The sequence below is a fragment of the Pristiophorus japonicus genome, chromosome 20 (assembly GCF_044704955.1).
Source record: "Pristiophorus japonicus isolate sPriJap1 chromosome 20, sPriJap1.hap1, whole genome shotgun sequence".
Lineage (NCBI taxonomy): Eukaryota > Metazoa > Chordata > Chondrichthyes > Pristiophoridae > Pristiophorus > Pristiophorus japonicus.
In genome coordinates, this window is record NC_091996.1 from 20,043,435 (window position 1) to 20,056,974 (window position 13,540).

The 13,540-nt window shown below is 41.0% G+C and overlaps 1 protein-coding gene across 3 annotated transcripts in view; it reads right to left on the bottom strand.

Moving 5' to 3' along the window:
* The window catches only part of ak8 (adenylate kinase 8), a 239,681-nt gene that overhangs the window by 209,242 nt on the left and 16,899 nt on the right, over positions 1-13,540 (bottom strand). For all 3 annotated transcript variants that reach the window (XM_070863870.1, XM_070863869.1, XM_070863871.1), the window contains exons 2-3: positions 10,548-10,632; positions 4,192-4,241 (exon numbers count right to left, since the gene is read on the bottom strand). In XM_070863870.1, coding sequence (XP_070719971.1) covers positions 4,192-4,241; positions 10,548-10,632 — 135 coding nt within the window. The remainder of the gene's footprint in view (positions 1-4,191; positions 4,242-10,547; positions 10,633-13,540) is intronic.

Here is a 13,540-nt window from a genome sequence, read left to right on the forward strand (position 1 = left end):
TCGATCTCTCCATTCCTCTATTCCGTTAAGCATCTTACTATTAAAGGAATATTGCCTTTCATTGCTCTTTTCCCCAAAATGTACTTCATATTTCTCTGCACTGAACTGCATCTACTACGTACCTGTCCACTAATTAGGCTGCCGATGAACTGCCAGGCAGGTCACATTCCAGGTTTTTTTTTCAAATTTACAACCTGTGGATTTGAGGCTACCATTGTACCAAGGGGAATAATGTGCGCGCAAGTCTGGCCAAGATCTAATGAAGGTGAGATCGTTGAAGGTGGAGGCTATGCAGTTATGGAGGAGATCAATATCTTTATAAGAGCCTGAAAAGGAGTTTGAGAAGGTGCTGGTATGGGAGATGTGGCTTATTTTTTCTAAGGCTAGAAAGTAGAGTGGCCTTGGGTTGTCGTGGGGATGTGTATACAAAGGGAGCTAAGAAAGCAGTCTGAGAATGCTCATCATAAATGAGCATCTCAAAAGTCTTGAGATCCATCTAATCGCAAGGTCAAGGGGTGATCATGCGTGTGGGTAAGGAATCAATGTGGAGGATGATGAGAGATGTGCGCAGGGCAAGAAATTCTGTGCCAGTTGGGAAAGGTGACTTTAAAGAGGTTGAAATCCCCAAGAATCTGGATTTGTTGGATACAGAGATGGAACTAATGTGGCGGGGTGTGAATTCAGTGGGATAAGGACCTAGGTCTAAGGTGGGGGGAGAAACAAAAATGGTGGAGGATTCTAAAGGGGGGATTTGGCAGGGTGGTGAAGAATTGTGCTCAAATGCAGAGCACGGGCTAGATGTATAGGGGTAGAGGCCAAGATGGGATTTGGAGAAGACAGCTACATCACCACCACAGCAGTTAGGGGTGGGAGAAGACATGAAAGAATGAAGACCCAGGAGAAGCAACCTTAGCAAGGGGGAATAGACTGTCATTGATAAGCCAAATCTGTATAAGGCTGATAACGTCAACACGAACTTCACAATGACGTCATGGATGAATTGACTTATTTGCAAAGCAGCAGACATTTTGAAAGGGACCATGAAGGGGGGTTGTCAATTTTGATTTGAGAGGACAGAAGAGGTGGGAGGAAATTCCAGGTGACATCGGAGAAAGGAAAAGATATGGGCATAGGAAGGAGGTTGGAGATAATAAACTCAGAGGAGAAGGTTGGTAAAGAAAAGACTGGAAGGGGTTAATACAACAGTTTAGGTGGCAATACAACAAGTATTTATACAGTGCCTTTAACGTAGTGAAACGTCCCAAGGCGCTTCACAGGAGCATTATCAGAAAAAAAATTTGACACCAAGCCACATAAGGAGAAGTTAGGGCAGGTGACCAAAAGCTTGGTCAAAGAGGTAGGTTTTAAGGAGCGTGAGAGGTTTATGCAGGGAGTTCCAGAGCTTAGGGCCTAGGCAACAGAAGGCATGGCCACCAATGGTTGAGCGATTAGAATCAGGAATGCTCAGGAGAACAGAATTAGAGAAGGGCAGATATCTCGGGATGGTTGTGGGGCTGGAGGAGATTACAGAGATAGGGAGGGGCAAGGCCATGGAGGGATTTGAAAACAAGGGTGAGAATTTTGAAATCGAGTTGTTGCTTAACCGGGAGCCAATGTAGGTCAGCGAGCACAGGGGTGATGGATGAGCGGGACTTGCGAGTTAGGACACGGGCAGCCGAGTTTTGGATCATCTCTAGTTTACGTAGGGTAGAATGGGGGAGGTCAGCCAGCGGTGCATTGGAATAATCAAGTCTAGAAGTAACAAAGGCATGGATGAGGGTTTCCGCAGCGGATGAGCTGAGGCAAGGGCGGAGACGGGAGATGTTACAGAGGTGGAAATAGGCGGCCTTAGTTATGCTGTGGATATGTGGCCAAAAGCTTATTGCAGGGTCAAATATGACAAGGTTGCGAACAATACTGGTGATATATGCCTCAATTGGCACATCAGTGGATGCACAAGCTGAAACAATGGGAGGCAGTGAACCCATGTAGGATGGATAGAGGCCTGGAGTGGAATTTGGAGGTGAGAAAACGGCAGATGGGGCCAAAGTTGGGGGAGGGGCCGGTAAGGAGAAGACAAGAGATGGCAAGAATAATAATGTAGAGCAAACCATAGAGGGATGAAGTAGGGGTGTGTGAAATTGTCTTCTAATATCTTCCTTTCTTCAAGGGAGCTCTGATCCAGAGCAGCAACCAATATGCACATACAAGATTCTGAACATTATCTAGTATAGCGAACCATTATAACTTTTAGGAATATCAAAATGACATTGCTGCAGAAGTTCCTCAGGGCAGTATCCTGGGCCCAACCAGCTTCAGCTGCTTCATCAATGACTTTCCCTCCGTATTAAGGTCAGAAATGGGGATGTTCGCTGATGATTGTTCAATTTCATTTGCAACTCCTCAGATAATGGAGCAGTCCTTGCCCGCCTGCAGCAAGACCTGGACGACACTCAGGCTTGGGCTGATATGTGGCAAGTAACATTCGCACTACACAAGTGCTATGCAATGACTATCTCCAACAGGTGAGAGGCTAACCACCGCCCTTTGACATTCAACGGCATTACTATCGCTGAAGCCCCCCCACCATCAACATCCTGGGGGTTACCATTGACCAGAAATTTAACTGGACCAGCCACATAAATATGGCAAATGTGGCAACAAGAGCAAGTCAGAGGCTGGGTATTCTGCAGCAAGTGTCTCACCTCCTGACTCCCCAAAGTCTTTCCACCACCTACAAGGTACAAGGCAGGACTGTGATGGAAAGTCTCCACTTGCCTGGATGAGTGCAGCTCCAACAACACTCAAGAAGCTCGACACCATTCAGGACAAAGGAGCCTGCTTGATTGGCACCCCATCCATCACCTTAAACATTCACTCCCTGCACTACCGGTGTACCGTGGCTGCAGTGTGTACCATCTACAAGATGCATTGCAGCAACTCCAGAGGCTTCTTCAGCAGCACCTCCCAAACCCGCGATCTCTACCACCTAGAAAGACAAGGGCAGCAGGCTCATAGGAACACCATCACCTGCAAGTTCCCCTCCAAGTTACACACAACCCTGACTTGGAAATATATCGCCGTTCCTTCATCGTCACTGGGTCAAAATCCTGGAACTCTCTCCCTAACAGCACTGTGAGAGTACCTTCACCAGATGAACTGCAGCTATTCAAGAAGACAGCTCACCATCACCTTCTCAAGGGCAATTAGGGATGGGTAATAAATGCTGGCCTTGCCAGTGACGCCCGCATCCCAGGAAAGAATATTTTAAAAAATTAGGCGCAACAAGTCAAATCCTTATTGACTGGCAAAAGGTCCATAGAGACTCTCCAAAGGAAAATGGGCAGATAAAAATTGGGGAAAGGAAAGTAAGTTTAAATGAAGAGCAATAAAAAAAAAATCCTATTGTACTAAATACTTTAATTTCCCCCTTATGTATGCCAGAAACAGTCTTCATGCCTTTTAATTTCCGGCTGTAACATCCTACCTTCAAAGCCAATTATGCAGCAATTTAAACTTCACATCATCATGTAGGCTTGTTACTGATTAGTACAGCCATTTTTGTGGTTTGTAATGTACTGGATCCTGACAATATTTTTAAGCTGCATTTAATCTTTTGAAACCAGCAAAGCAACACTGACAAAGAGTTAAGTTAACGATTAATGCAAACTTCAAATAAGAAATGCAAATTATTTGGATTGCACTCTCAGCTCTAACAGGGTTATTGTGAATAGCTCACATTTATCTCAAGAAATTACAAAATCCCTCTAAAATAAAACGAAGGAGCACTAAATTACTAAAAATATCACTTTTTTTCAGTTGGAGGGAAAGATCAAATGTATTACATTAAAGGAAATATTCCATTGAGGAAGCTTGGGTCCATTTAAATAATCTTTCGATACGGACACAGTGCAGCAAAAGCCTAGAAAAGAAACTAATTATCGGTCAACAAATTTCATAAGAATATGTATCAAATAACTACTTCCATTTCAAATAATAAAAATTAACTTATTTTAGCCTGAGAAACTATCATTTTGATATAGCAATGTTGTATAGAAAAATATCAGGCAAAACAGACGTATTAACAGCTAACAATGCACTCTGGAAGTTAATTTTTTTTTAAAACTTTATTCACCCTTAGTTATAAGATTTTTCTCTTTAACAAATAGTTTAAATATAGAACGCACTTACAACAGTAAGCTTCCCTGTAACAGGTGGACCCAGCAGAAAAATCCGGGGAACTATGAAGCATTTAAAAGAAAATATGTGTTAATTAAGATCAATTCATTTTTTTAAATATATTAAACAAAGACATCAAAATCAAGATAAATATTACAATTCCAATGCTTGTTTTGTCCAAAATTATGCCAAGCTAGAGTGATTCATGCAGCTTTTTGTCATATATCATTTAATGAATATACTAGTTCCTACAAAAAGGAAAAGGAGGTGGGGTAGCGTTGCTGGTTAAAGAGATTAACGCAATAGTAAGGAAGGACATTAGCTTGGTGATGTGGAATCTGTATGGGTAGAGCTGCGGAACACCAAAGGGCAGAAAACGCTAGTGGGAGTTGTGTACAGACCACCAAATAGTAGTAATGAGGTTGGGGATGGCATCATTGAGAAAGCAGGAATGGGGTACTGAAGTTGCATGTTCAGCCATGAACTCATTGAATGGCGGTGCAGGCTAGAAGGGCCGAATGGCCTACTCCTGCACCTATTTTCTATATTTCTATGTCTATGTTTCTATCAAACAGGAAATTAGGGATGCGTGCAATAAAAGGTACAGCAATTATCATGGGTGACTTTAATCTACATATAGATTGGGCTAACCAAACTGATAGCAATACGGTGGAGGAGAATTTCCTGGAGTGTATAAGGGATGGTTTTCTAGACCAATATGTCGAGGAACCAACTAGAGGTCTGGTCATCCTAGACTGGGTGATGTGTAACAAGAAAGGACTAATTAGCAATCTTGTTGTGCGAGGCCCCTCGGGGAAGAGTGACCATAATATGGTAGAATTCTTCATTAAGATGGAGAGTGACACAGTTAAGTCAGAGACTAGGGTCCTGAACTTAAAGAAAGGTAACTTCGATGGGAGGAGATGTGAATTGGCTAGGATAGACTGGCGAATGATATTTAAAGGGTTGATGGTGGATAGGCAATGACAGACATTTAAACATCACATGCATGAACTTCAACAATTGTACATCCCTGTCTGGAGTAAAAATAAAACGGGAAAGGTGGCTCAACCGTGGCTAACAAGGGAAATTAGGGATAGTGTTAAATCCAAGGAAGAGGCATATAAATTGGCCAGAAAAAGCAGTGAACCTGTGTTCTGGGAGAAATTTAGAATTCAGCAGAGGAGGACAAAGGGTTTAATTAAGAGGGGGAAAATAGAGTATGAGAGTAAGCTTGCAAAGAACATAAAAACTAACTGCAAAAGCGTCTATCGATATGTGAAGAGAAAAAGATTAGTGAAGACAAATGTAGGTCCACTTGCAGTCAGAATCAGGTGAATTTATAATGGGGAACAAAGAAATGGCAGACCAATTGAACAAATACTTTGGTTCTGTCTTCACTAAGGAAGACACAAATAACCTTCCAGAAATACTAGGGGACTGAGGGTCTAGTGAGAAGGGGGAACTGAAGGAAATCCTTATTAGTTAGGAAATTGTGTTAGGGAAATTGATGGGATTGAAGGCCGATAAATCCCCAGGGCCTGATTGTCTGCATCCCAGAGTACTTAAGGAAGTGGCCCTAGAAATAGTGGATGCATTGGTGGTCATTTTCCAACATTCTATTGACTCTGGATCAGTTCCTATGGATTGGAGAGTAGCTAATGTAACCCCACTTTTAAAAAAAGGAGGGAGAGAAAACAGGGAATTATAGACCGGTTAGCCTGACATCGGTAGTGGGGAAAATGTTATAATCAATTATTAAAGATGTAATAGCAGCGCATTTGGAAAGCAATGACAGGATCAGTCCAAGTCAGCATGGATTTATGAAAGGGAAATCATGCTTGACAAACCTTCTAGAATTTTTTCAGGATGTAACTAGTAGAGTGGACAAGGGAGGACCAGTGGATGTGGTGTATTTGGACTTTCAAAAGGCTTTTGACAAGGTCCCACACAAGAGATTAGTGTGCAAAATTAAAGCATATGGTATTGGGGGTAATGTATTGACGTGGATAGAGAACTGGCTGGCAGACAGGAAGCAAAGAGTAGGAATAAACGGGTCCTTTTCAGAATGGCAAGCAGTGACTAGTGGGGTACCGCAAGGTTCATTGCTGGGACCCCAGCTATTTATAATATACATTAATGATTTAGACGAAGAAATTGAATGTAATATCTCCAAATTTGCAGATGACACTAAGCTGCGTGGCAGTGTGAGCTGTAAGGAGGATGCTAAGAGGCTACAGGGTGACTTGGACAGGTTAGGTGAGTGGGCAAATGGATGGCAGGTGCAGTATAATGTAGATAAATGTGAGGTTATCCACTTTGATGGCAAAAACAGGAAGACAGAATATTATCTGAATGGTGACAGATTAGGAAAAGGTGAGGTGCAACGAGACCTGGGTGTCATGGTACATAATTCATTGAATGTTGGCATGCAGGTACAGCAGGCGATGAAGGCGGCAAATGGCATGTTGGCCTTCATAACGAGAGGATCTGAGTATAGGGGCAGGGAAGTCTTACTGCAGTTGTACAGGGCCTTGGTGAGGCCACATCTTGAATATTGTGTACAGTTTTGGTCTCCTAATCTGAGGAAGGACATTCTTGTTATTGAGGGAGTGCAGCAAAGGTTCATCAGACTGATTCCCGGGATGGCAGGACTGACATATGAAGAAAGACTGGATCGACTAGGCTTATATTCATGGGAATTTAGAAGAATGAGAGGGGATCTCATAGAAACATATAAAATTCTGACAGGATTGGACAGGTTAGATGCAGGAAGAATGTTCCCAATGTTCCCAGAACCAGGGGTCACAGTCTAAGGATAAAGTGTAAGCCATTTAGGACCGAGATGAGGAAAAACTTCTTCACTCAGAAAATTGCGAACCTGTGGAGTTCTCTACCACAGAAAGTTCATTGAATATATTCAAAAGAGAGGTAGGTGTGGCCCCTACAGCTAAAGGGATCAAGGGGTATGGAGAGAAAGCAGGAATGGGATATTGAAGTTGCATGATCAGCCATGATCATATTGAATGGTGGTGCAGGCTCGAAGGGCCGAATGGCCTACTCCTGCACCTATTTTCTATGTTTCTAACGAAAGACTTGCATTTATATAGCATCTTTCACGACCACCAGAAGTCTCAAAGAACTTTACAGCCAATGAAGTACTTTTTGAAGTGTAGTCACTGTTGTAATGTGGAATACCCGGCAGCCAATATGCACACAGCAAGCTCCCACAAACAGCAATGTGATAACGATCAGATAATCTGTTTTTGTTATGTTGATTGAGGGATAAATATTGGCCAGGACACGGGGATAACTCCCCTGCTCTTCTTCGAAATAGTGCCATGGGATCTTTTATGTTCACCTGAAAGAGCAGACAGAACCTCGGTTTAACGTCTCATCTGAAAGACAGCACCTCCAACAGTACAGCACTCCCTCAGCATTGCACTGGAGTTCAGCCTAGATTTAAGTGCTCAAGTCCTATTCATTATTATATATTTGATCTCAACTTATGAAATAATGGAATTTATTTTGTGTCTTGCAATGAAACCAGTCCATGTCTGTATTCACAGTACAACTGCAGCATTGATGCAAAGCGGTTTTACTTTGCACTGATGCCAATGTTGTCCTGCAACTCCAGGAAGAGGGAGTCTAATTCCTTGTTACTCCAGTATCAAGTTGCACCCAACTCTGGATTGACGCTATAAATGCTCGGTGTCGATGTAAAGTGTGACCAGTTCTACAGCTGTAGTGTATGTGCAGTTTGATATGGATTTTTAGCAGCCCCCTCATACAGATTCACTTCTGAATTACTTATTTAATGTTGAGATTAGATTTCAGTGGTCAGTCTATAAAGCTTGCTTTTAAGCCAGGTATCATAGTTTTTTGAGTTACAGGAGTCCAACAAGCATGAAATTAAACCAAACAACTTCATCCTCTAGATTTAAAATAAATCTAGTTATCTACCAGCACAATCAACATTACTCAAGCCAGATTCTTTTATCAGAGGGTCGTGAATCTGTGGAATTCTCTACCTCAGAGAGCGGTGGAGGCTGGGTCATTGAATATATTTAAGGTAGAGATAGACAGATTTTTGTATGATAAGGGAGTCAAGGATTATGGGGAGTGGGCGGGGAAGTGGAGTTGAGGCCAGGATCTGATCAGTCATGATCATTTTGAATGGCTGAGCAGGTTCAAGGGGCCAAATGGCCTACTCCTGCTCCTATTTCTTATGCTCTTATGTTCTTATAATCACTGCCTCTGGTTATTCACACCTTCTGATGGTACCCATTTGTGACTATTTATGACCATCTTTGTGGCAGTTCTAATAAACTCAGTTTACTCAGTGTCCTAACATCTGCCAAAAGCATCCATCACACTCTTCCATAATGTAGTTAGAAGCTGGTTCCCAGCTCTCTGATAGATGTTAACATCTTTTATTAAGCTTTCCCCTATAGCATTGCATTAATCATGACCTGGTCTACCGTTTTCCAGATTTTAAATTTAATTTCTTCATGTCCATATGTTGAGATCACTAAGCTTTCCAGATTCTCAAATCATTTTTTTTCCTCTCCAACAAACTAAATTTTTTTAAATAGATAACAACAGCAGGAATTCCATTTACAGAATGAAAATTAGCCCCGAGTCATTTTAAAAGCTATAATAAGGTTAAACCAAAATAAGTGTTTTCTTAGAAGCGTGTGATAGATGCTTTTGGCAGATGTTAGGGCACCTAGTAAACTGAGCAACAGGACTTTTGTCAGTAAAATACAGTAATAATGGATGCAAGACTAATTGGTGATTTGTGCTATGTGATTTTTGATTTGGTCTGATTAGATTTAAATTCCACACATAGTGAAACATTGTTGAAGATTGCAACAAGTCTAAAAATCAGCTAGATCTCCAGTCCAATAATTTGCCAAATTCACAGTTCTTAGCTCAGTCTGAAATACAGCTTCTGCCCAAATTCTGCGTCTATGTTGCTTGGTCACAGAAATATAATTTAAAATGTTTTAAAAAAAAAAGACAATGATGATGCTCTACAGATGAGCACCATAGTTAAATTTGTGTATGCAACACAAGCAACAGAGCACTTTGAAGCACAAAAGATACCTAACAATGCATAGGGCTTTTAAAGGTTCCACAAAAAAATATCTCGATATGTATTTTAACGCAGAACCAACATGGAATAACATAATTGAATCCAATATGTAAATATGTTGCTTTCTGTTCAAAGTAAATAGAGAAAACAATGAATTATTTAAACTCAATACAATCAGCACAAAACAACCTCTAGCGCCATCATCTGTAAATTCCCTTCAAACAGCTTCAAAGCAGATTTTTCTTTGGCAGACAAGACTCTTTTGAGGATTGTCTAATCTCATCTGTAAGAATAAATCCTCAGGTGATTCAAGCCTTTACACTCAGATTCTCCAGTTAAAGGATCAGTGAAAAGCAGAATTATTCTATTATTAACACGAGGTCAAACTCTTGTTTGGGGGAAACACTGCCTTGGGCTATTGTAATTGTTTATTCCATACAAAAAAAAAGCTATACTTGCCCTAGGTCATATTTTTCAATAAAAGGAAACAAAATCATTCTATAATTGGATTACTTCCCTTGTAGATTTCTAACTGACAAGACTGCAGCCACATTTTCCGACACTAAATTTTGTACACAGCTGTTGTACTGGTGTGCAAGTGTACACAAGTAATGCACCCATCAGTTTGACAAAGACACTGAAACACAACATGAAGCGAATATGCATAAATAGTTTTATTTGTAACCAAATTTTCAAATGTGTTTCAGTGATTATTTTAAGTCTATAAGTTGTAGCCCTTTCCCTCAAATAATACAATGTTATGTTGGGGATCCCCAGGTGTTATAGAACTGAAAGGCATCAATTGGGGTTCTTAAAAACACATAATATGATGCCACAAATTCTAAATCACACTATTAAAAATTTTTTATAAATGTTTTCTCGTAAAATGATGAATTAACGGAAACTGGAACAAGATGTGTTTACAATAAGATATAAATCATTGCAGCCATTGGATTGTGGAACAAAGTATGGTCTTAGGTCAGGAATGACATAATGATAATAAAGTAATTGATTTTTTTTCTCTTCCCTTATTTTCCCCTCAACAAAGTTTCTCCAGACATCCTCAACCAGGAGGTCTAACTCTAGTTAGTCCAATTCACAATGCCAAGCAATGATAGAAAACTAAAATTGCCAGACTCTTTGATAAGACTCTCTAATATTGGCAACTTATCACAATACAGTTAGCCCCATGCTAAAATTTTGAAAAAGCCTGAAAAACATTTCAGAAAAACAGTCATATTTCCACTGAGATGAAAAATAGTATCCTCACCTTCATCGTTTACTTTTTTAAGATGATCTATCATAAACTGAATGGGATCCATTGGTTTATCCACTAGCAGACACTGTAACATTCTCTGAAGGACACAAGAAAATAAGTAAAAACGTGGTTACACTTCTTGTTGATAACCCTCGCAATGTTAGCCTTGAGTATACATATGTATTGTATGCAGGAATTAAGCACAAGACAGTGCCAGGCTGAAAAAAGATTGAAAAGAAAATTTTTGTAATAAATAGGTTCAGCTAGATATGTCTTCAGTCCTAAGGTCACAAGATAGACTCAGAAGCCCATTGATTGCTGCCTTTCCTGAAGACCAACCCTACGATCTTCTCTCATTACAGCATCTAATTATTTATTAAATCAGTCCAGCTTCTTGGCCTCAACTACTCTTCATGGCAACCTCCAATTATTACAAATGCAAAAACTTTACTAATTGCTTCATATGCGCAACCACAGATTACAAAAGTGACTCCATTTCAAAAGTACTTCATTGGCTGTAAAGCGCTTTGGAACGTCCAGTGGTTGTGAAAGGCGCTATATAAATGCAAGTCTTTCTTTTCTTTTTTTCCCCAGTGGAGAAACAGGTTTCTATGGGATATCTGTAATGAAAATGTTGGTTGATCATTAAATGCACTAAAAAAAATATAGAATACTTTTAATATACATTTCAACCAAACAAAACTTTTCAAGCCTAATTTCACAATGAGCCTGGCAGTCTATATTTTGCTATAATTGTGGCAGCTGAGCAGTACAGAACTTTGGAGAACTAACAGGGTGAGAAGGCATGAATTCAAACCTACGATTGTAACAGTGATTTCACACTTGATCTTGGAACTGTCGGTGGTGGTGGGGCGGGGGGGGGGGAGGAGGGCAAGAGTGGCCAATGGAGTTAAAACGCTTCCCCGCATATATGAAAGCAACAAATAATGCTCTTGTTGACCATCTTAAAAATCATGAGAAGCTGTCCCATCTGCTCCCAGACTGAGAATGATATTCCAGATGCCTGGACCTAAATTGGATATATAAATCTTCAATCATAAGAGCATATGAAAGTTTGGAATAAGAAGACTATTCAGATCATTAATTTAACTCCTTCGACAGTCCATGACTACCTCAATAATGAATACTTTCCTCCCCCCACACAACATCTTTATACTGATGTTTTAACACTCATAAGAATCAATCACATTTAATTTTTAAGTTTAAAATAATAATAAACTTACCTCAGTTCAATCTCTATAAACAAAACATTTAATATTTTGTTGAACAATATACTTATATTAAACCAAAATGATTCCAGCTTTTGGTCTAATTTCCAAAACATGACATCAAATTACTGTCACACGATCAGCTATATTTAGTCTACCAAAATATCATACAATCCTGGGTCAATGTCATTTCCACCACAAAATGGTTAAGGAACAAATAGACTTGATGGGCTCAAAGGCCATTTCCTAGTCCATGTTTTGTTGGCCAATGCATGGCCAATTAGCAAAAATAGTTGTGCTGTGGCTCCTTATTCACGCATAGCCTATCTTCATTCATGTTTCATTGGAAATATCCAAAACTCTAAACCATATATTTGTGCAGAACATTTCCATGCGTTTTGGATTTTCTATACGACACAAAAATATAAAGTTGGGCAATTTAATTGCAGAAAATCAGTCGCTATAACATGGAAATACTTCTACTACTCGATATCTGCCTTTACTTTTGTCTGGGAGGTGAAGAGAACAGATCTATCGATGTTCCTCGTTTTGATAGCTCACACCATGAAAACATGAATCACAGTTCCACACCTTTAAAAGGATTTTTTTTAATTCTTTCTCGGGATGTGGGCATTGCTGGGCAAGGCCAGCATTTATTGCCCATCCCTAATTGCCCTCGAGAAGGTGGTGGTGAGCCTCCTTCTTAGACCGCTGCAGTCCGTGTGGTGAAGGAATTCCGATAGTACTGTTAGGGAGTTCCAGGATTTTGATCCAGAGACTTTGAAGGAATGGCGATATATTTCCAAGTCAGGATGCTGTGTAACTAACAGGGGACCTTGCAGGTGGTGGTGTTTCCATGCGCCTGCTGCCCTTGTCCTTCTAGGTGGTTGTTATGTATGTAAACATTGTAACTGTGTAAGACTTGCCACCAGAGGGCACAACTGTTGGAGGCCCAAGGGTCACCTGCACACCTTGTGCAAGGGAGTATAAAAGGTTGTCTGCCATGCTGCTTAGGCACTCTGGAGATGTATTAAAGAGACTAAGGTCACATCAGTTTTAGCTCACAGTACTCAGTCTTGTGGAGTTCTTCCATACTTAACAATTGGCGACGAGTAACAGATTACGAACTTTCACGCGGTCATGGCTGCTGTTGGTATTTTAAAGAGATTTGTAGAGGGTGATGATAGGGAAGCCTTCGTTCAGGGTCTCGACCAGTACTTCGTGGCCAACGAGCTGGATGGGGACGATAAAGCGATCAAGCGCAGGGCGATTCTCCTCACCATGTGCGGGTCCACAATATACGGCCTCATCAAGAATCTGCTAGCATCGGAGAAACCAGCGGAGAAGACATATACAGAATTGTGTATGCTGGTTCGGAACCACCTCAGGCCAAAGGAGGGCGTCTTAATGGGAAGGTATCGCTTCTACACACACCACCGCTCTGAGGGCCAGGACATGGCGAGTTATGTCGCTGACCTGAGACACCTTGTGGGAACTTGCGAATTTGCTGGATTTTTGGGGGGAATGCTGCGGGACTTTTTTGTGCTTGGCATCGGCCACGAGGTCATTCTTCGCAAGCTGCTGTCCGCCGAACCCTTAGACCTGAGCAAGGCCATCACGATAGCCCAGGTATTCATATCCACGAGCGATGATACCAAACAGATATCTTCCCAGCATCGAAGCTCACCGGTAAGTACTGTGCATAAAATAATGTCGCTAGCAGGCAGAACTGCATATGGCAGGGTCTACACGTCTGCAGTTGCAAGGCCTAGGATG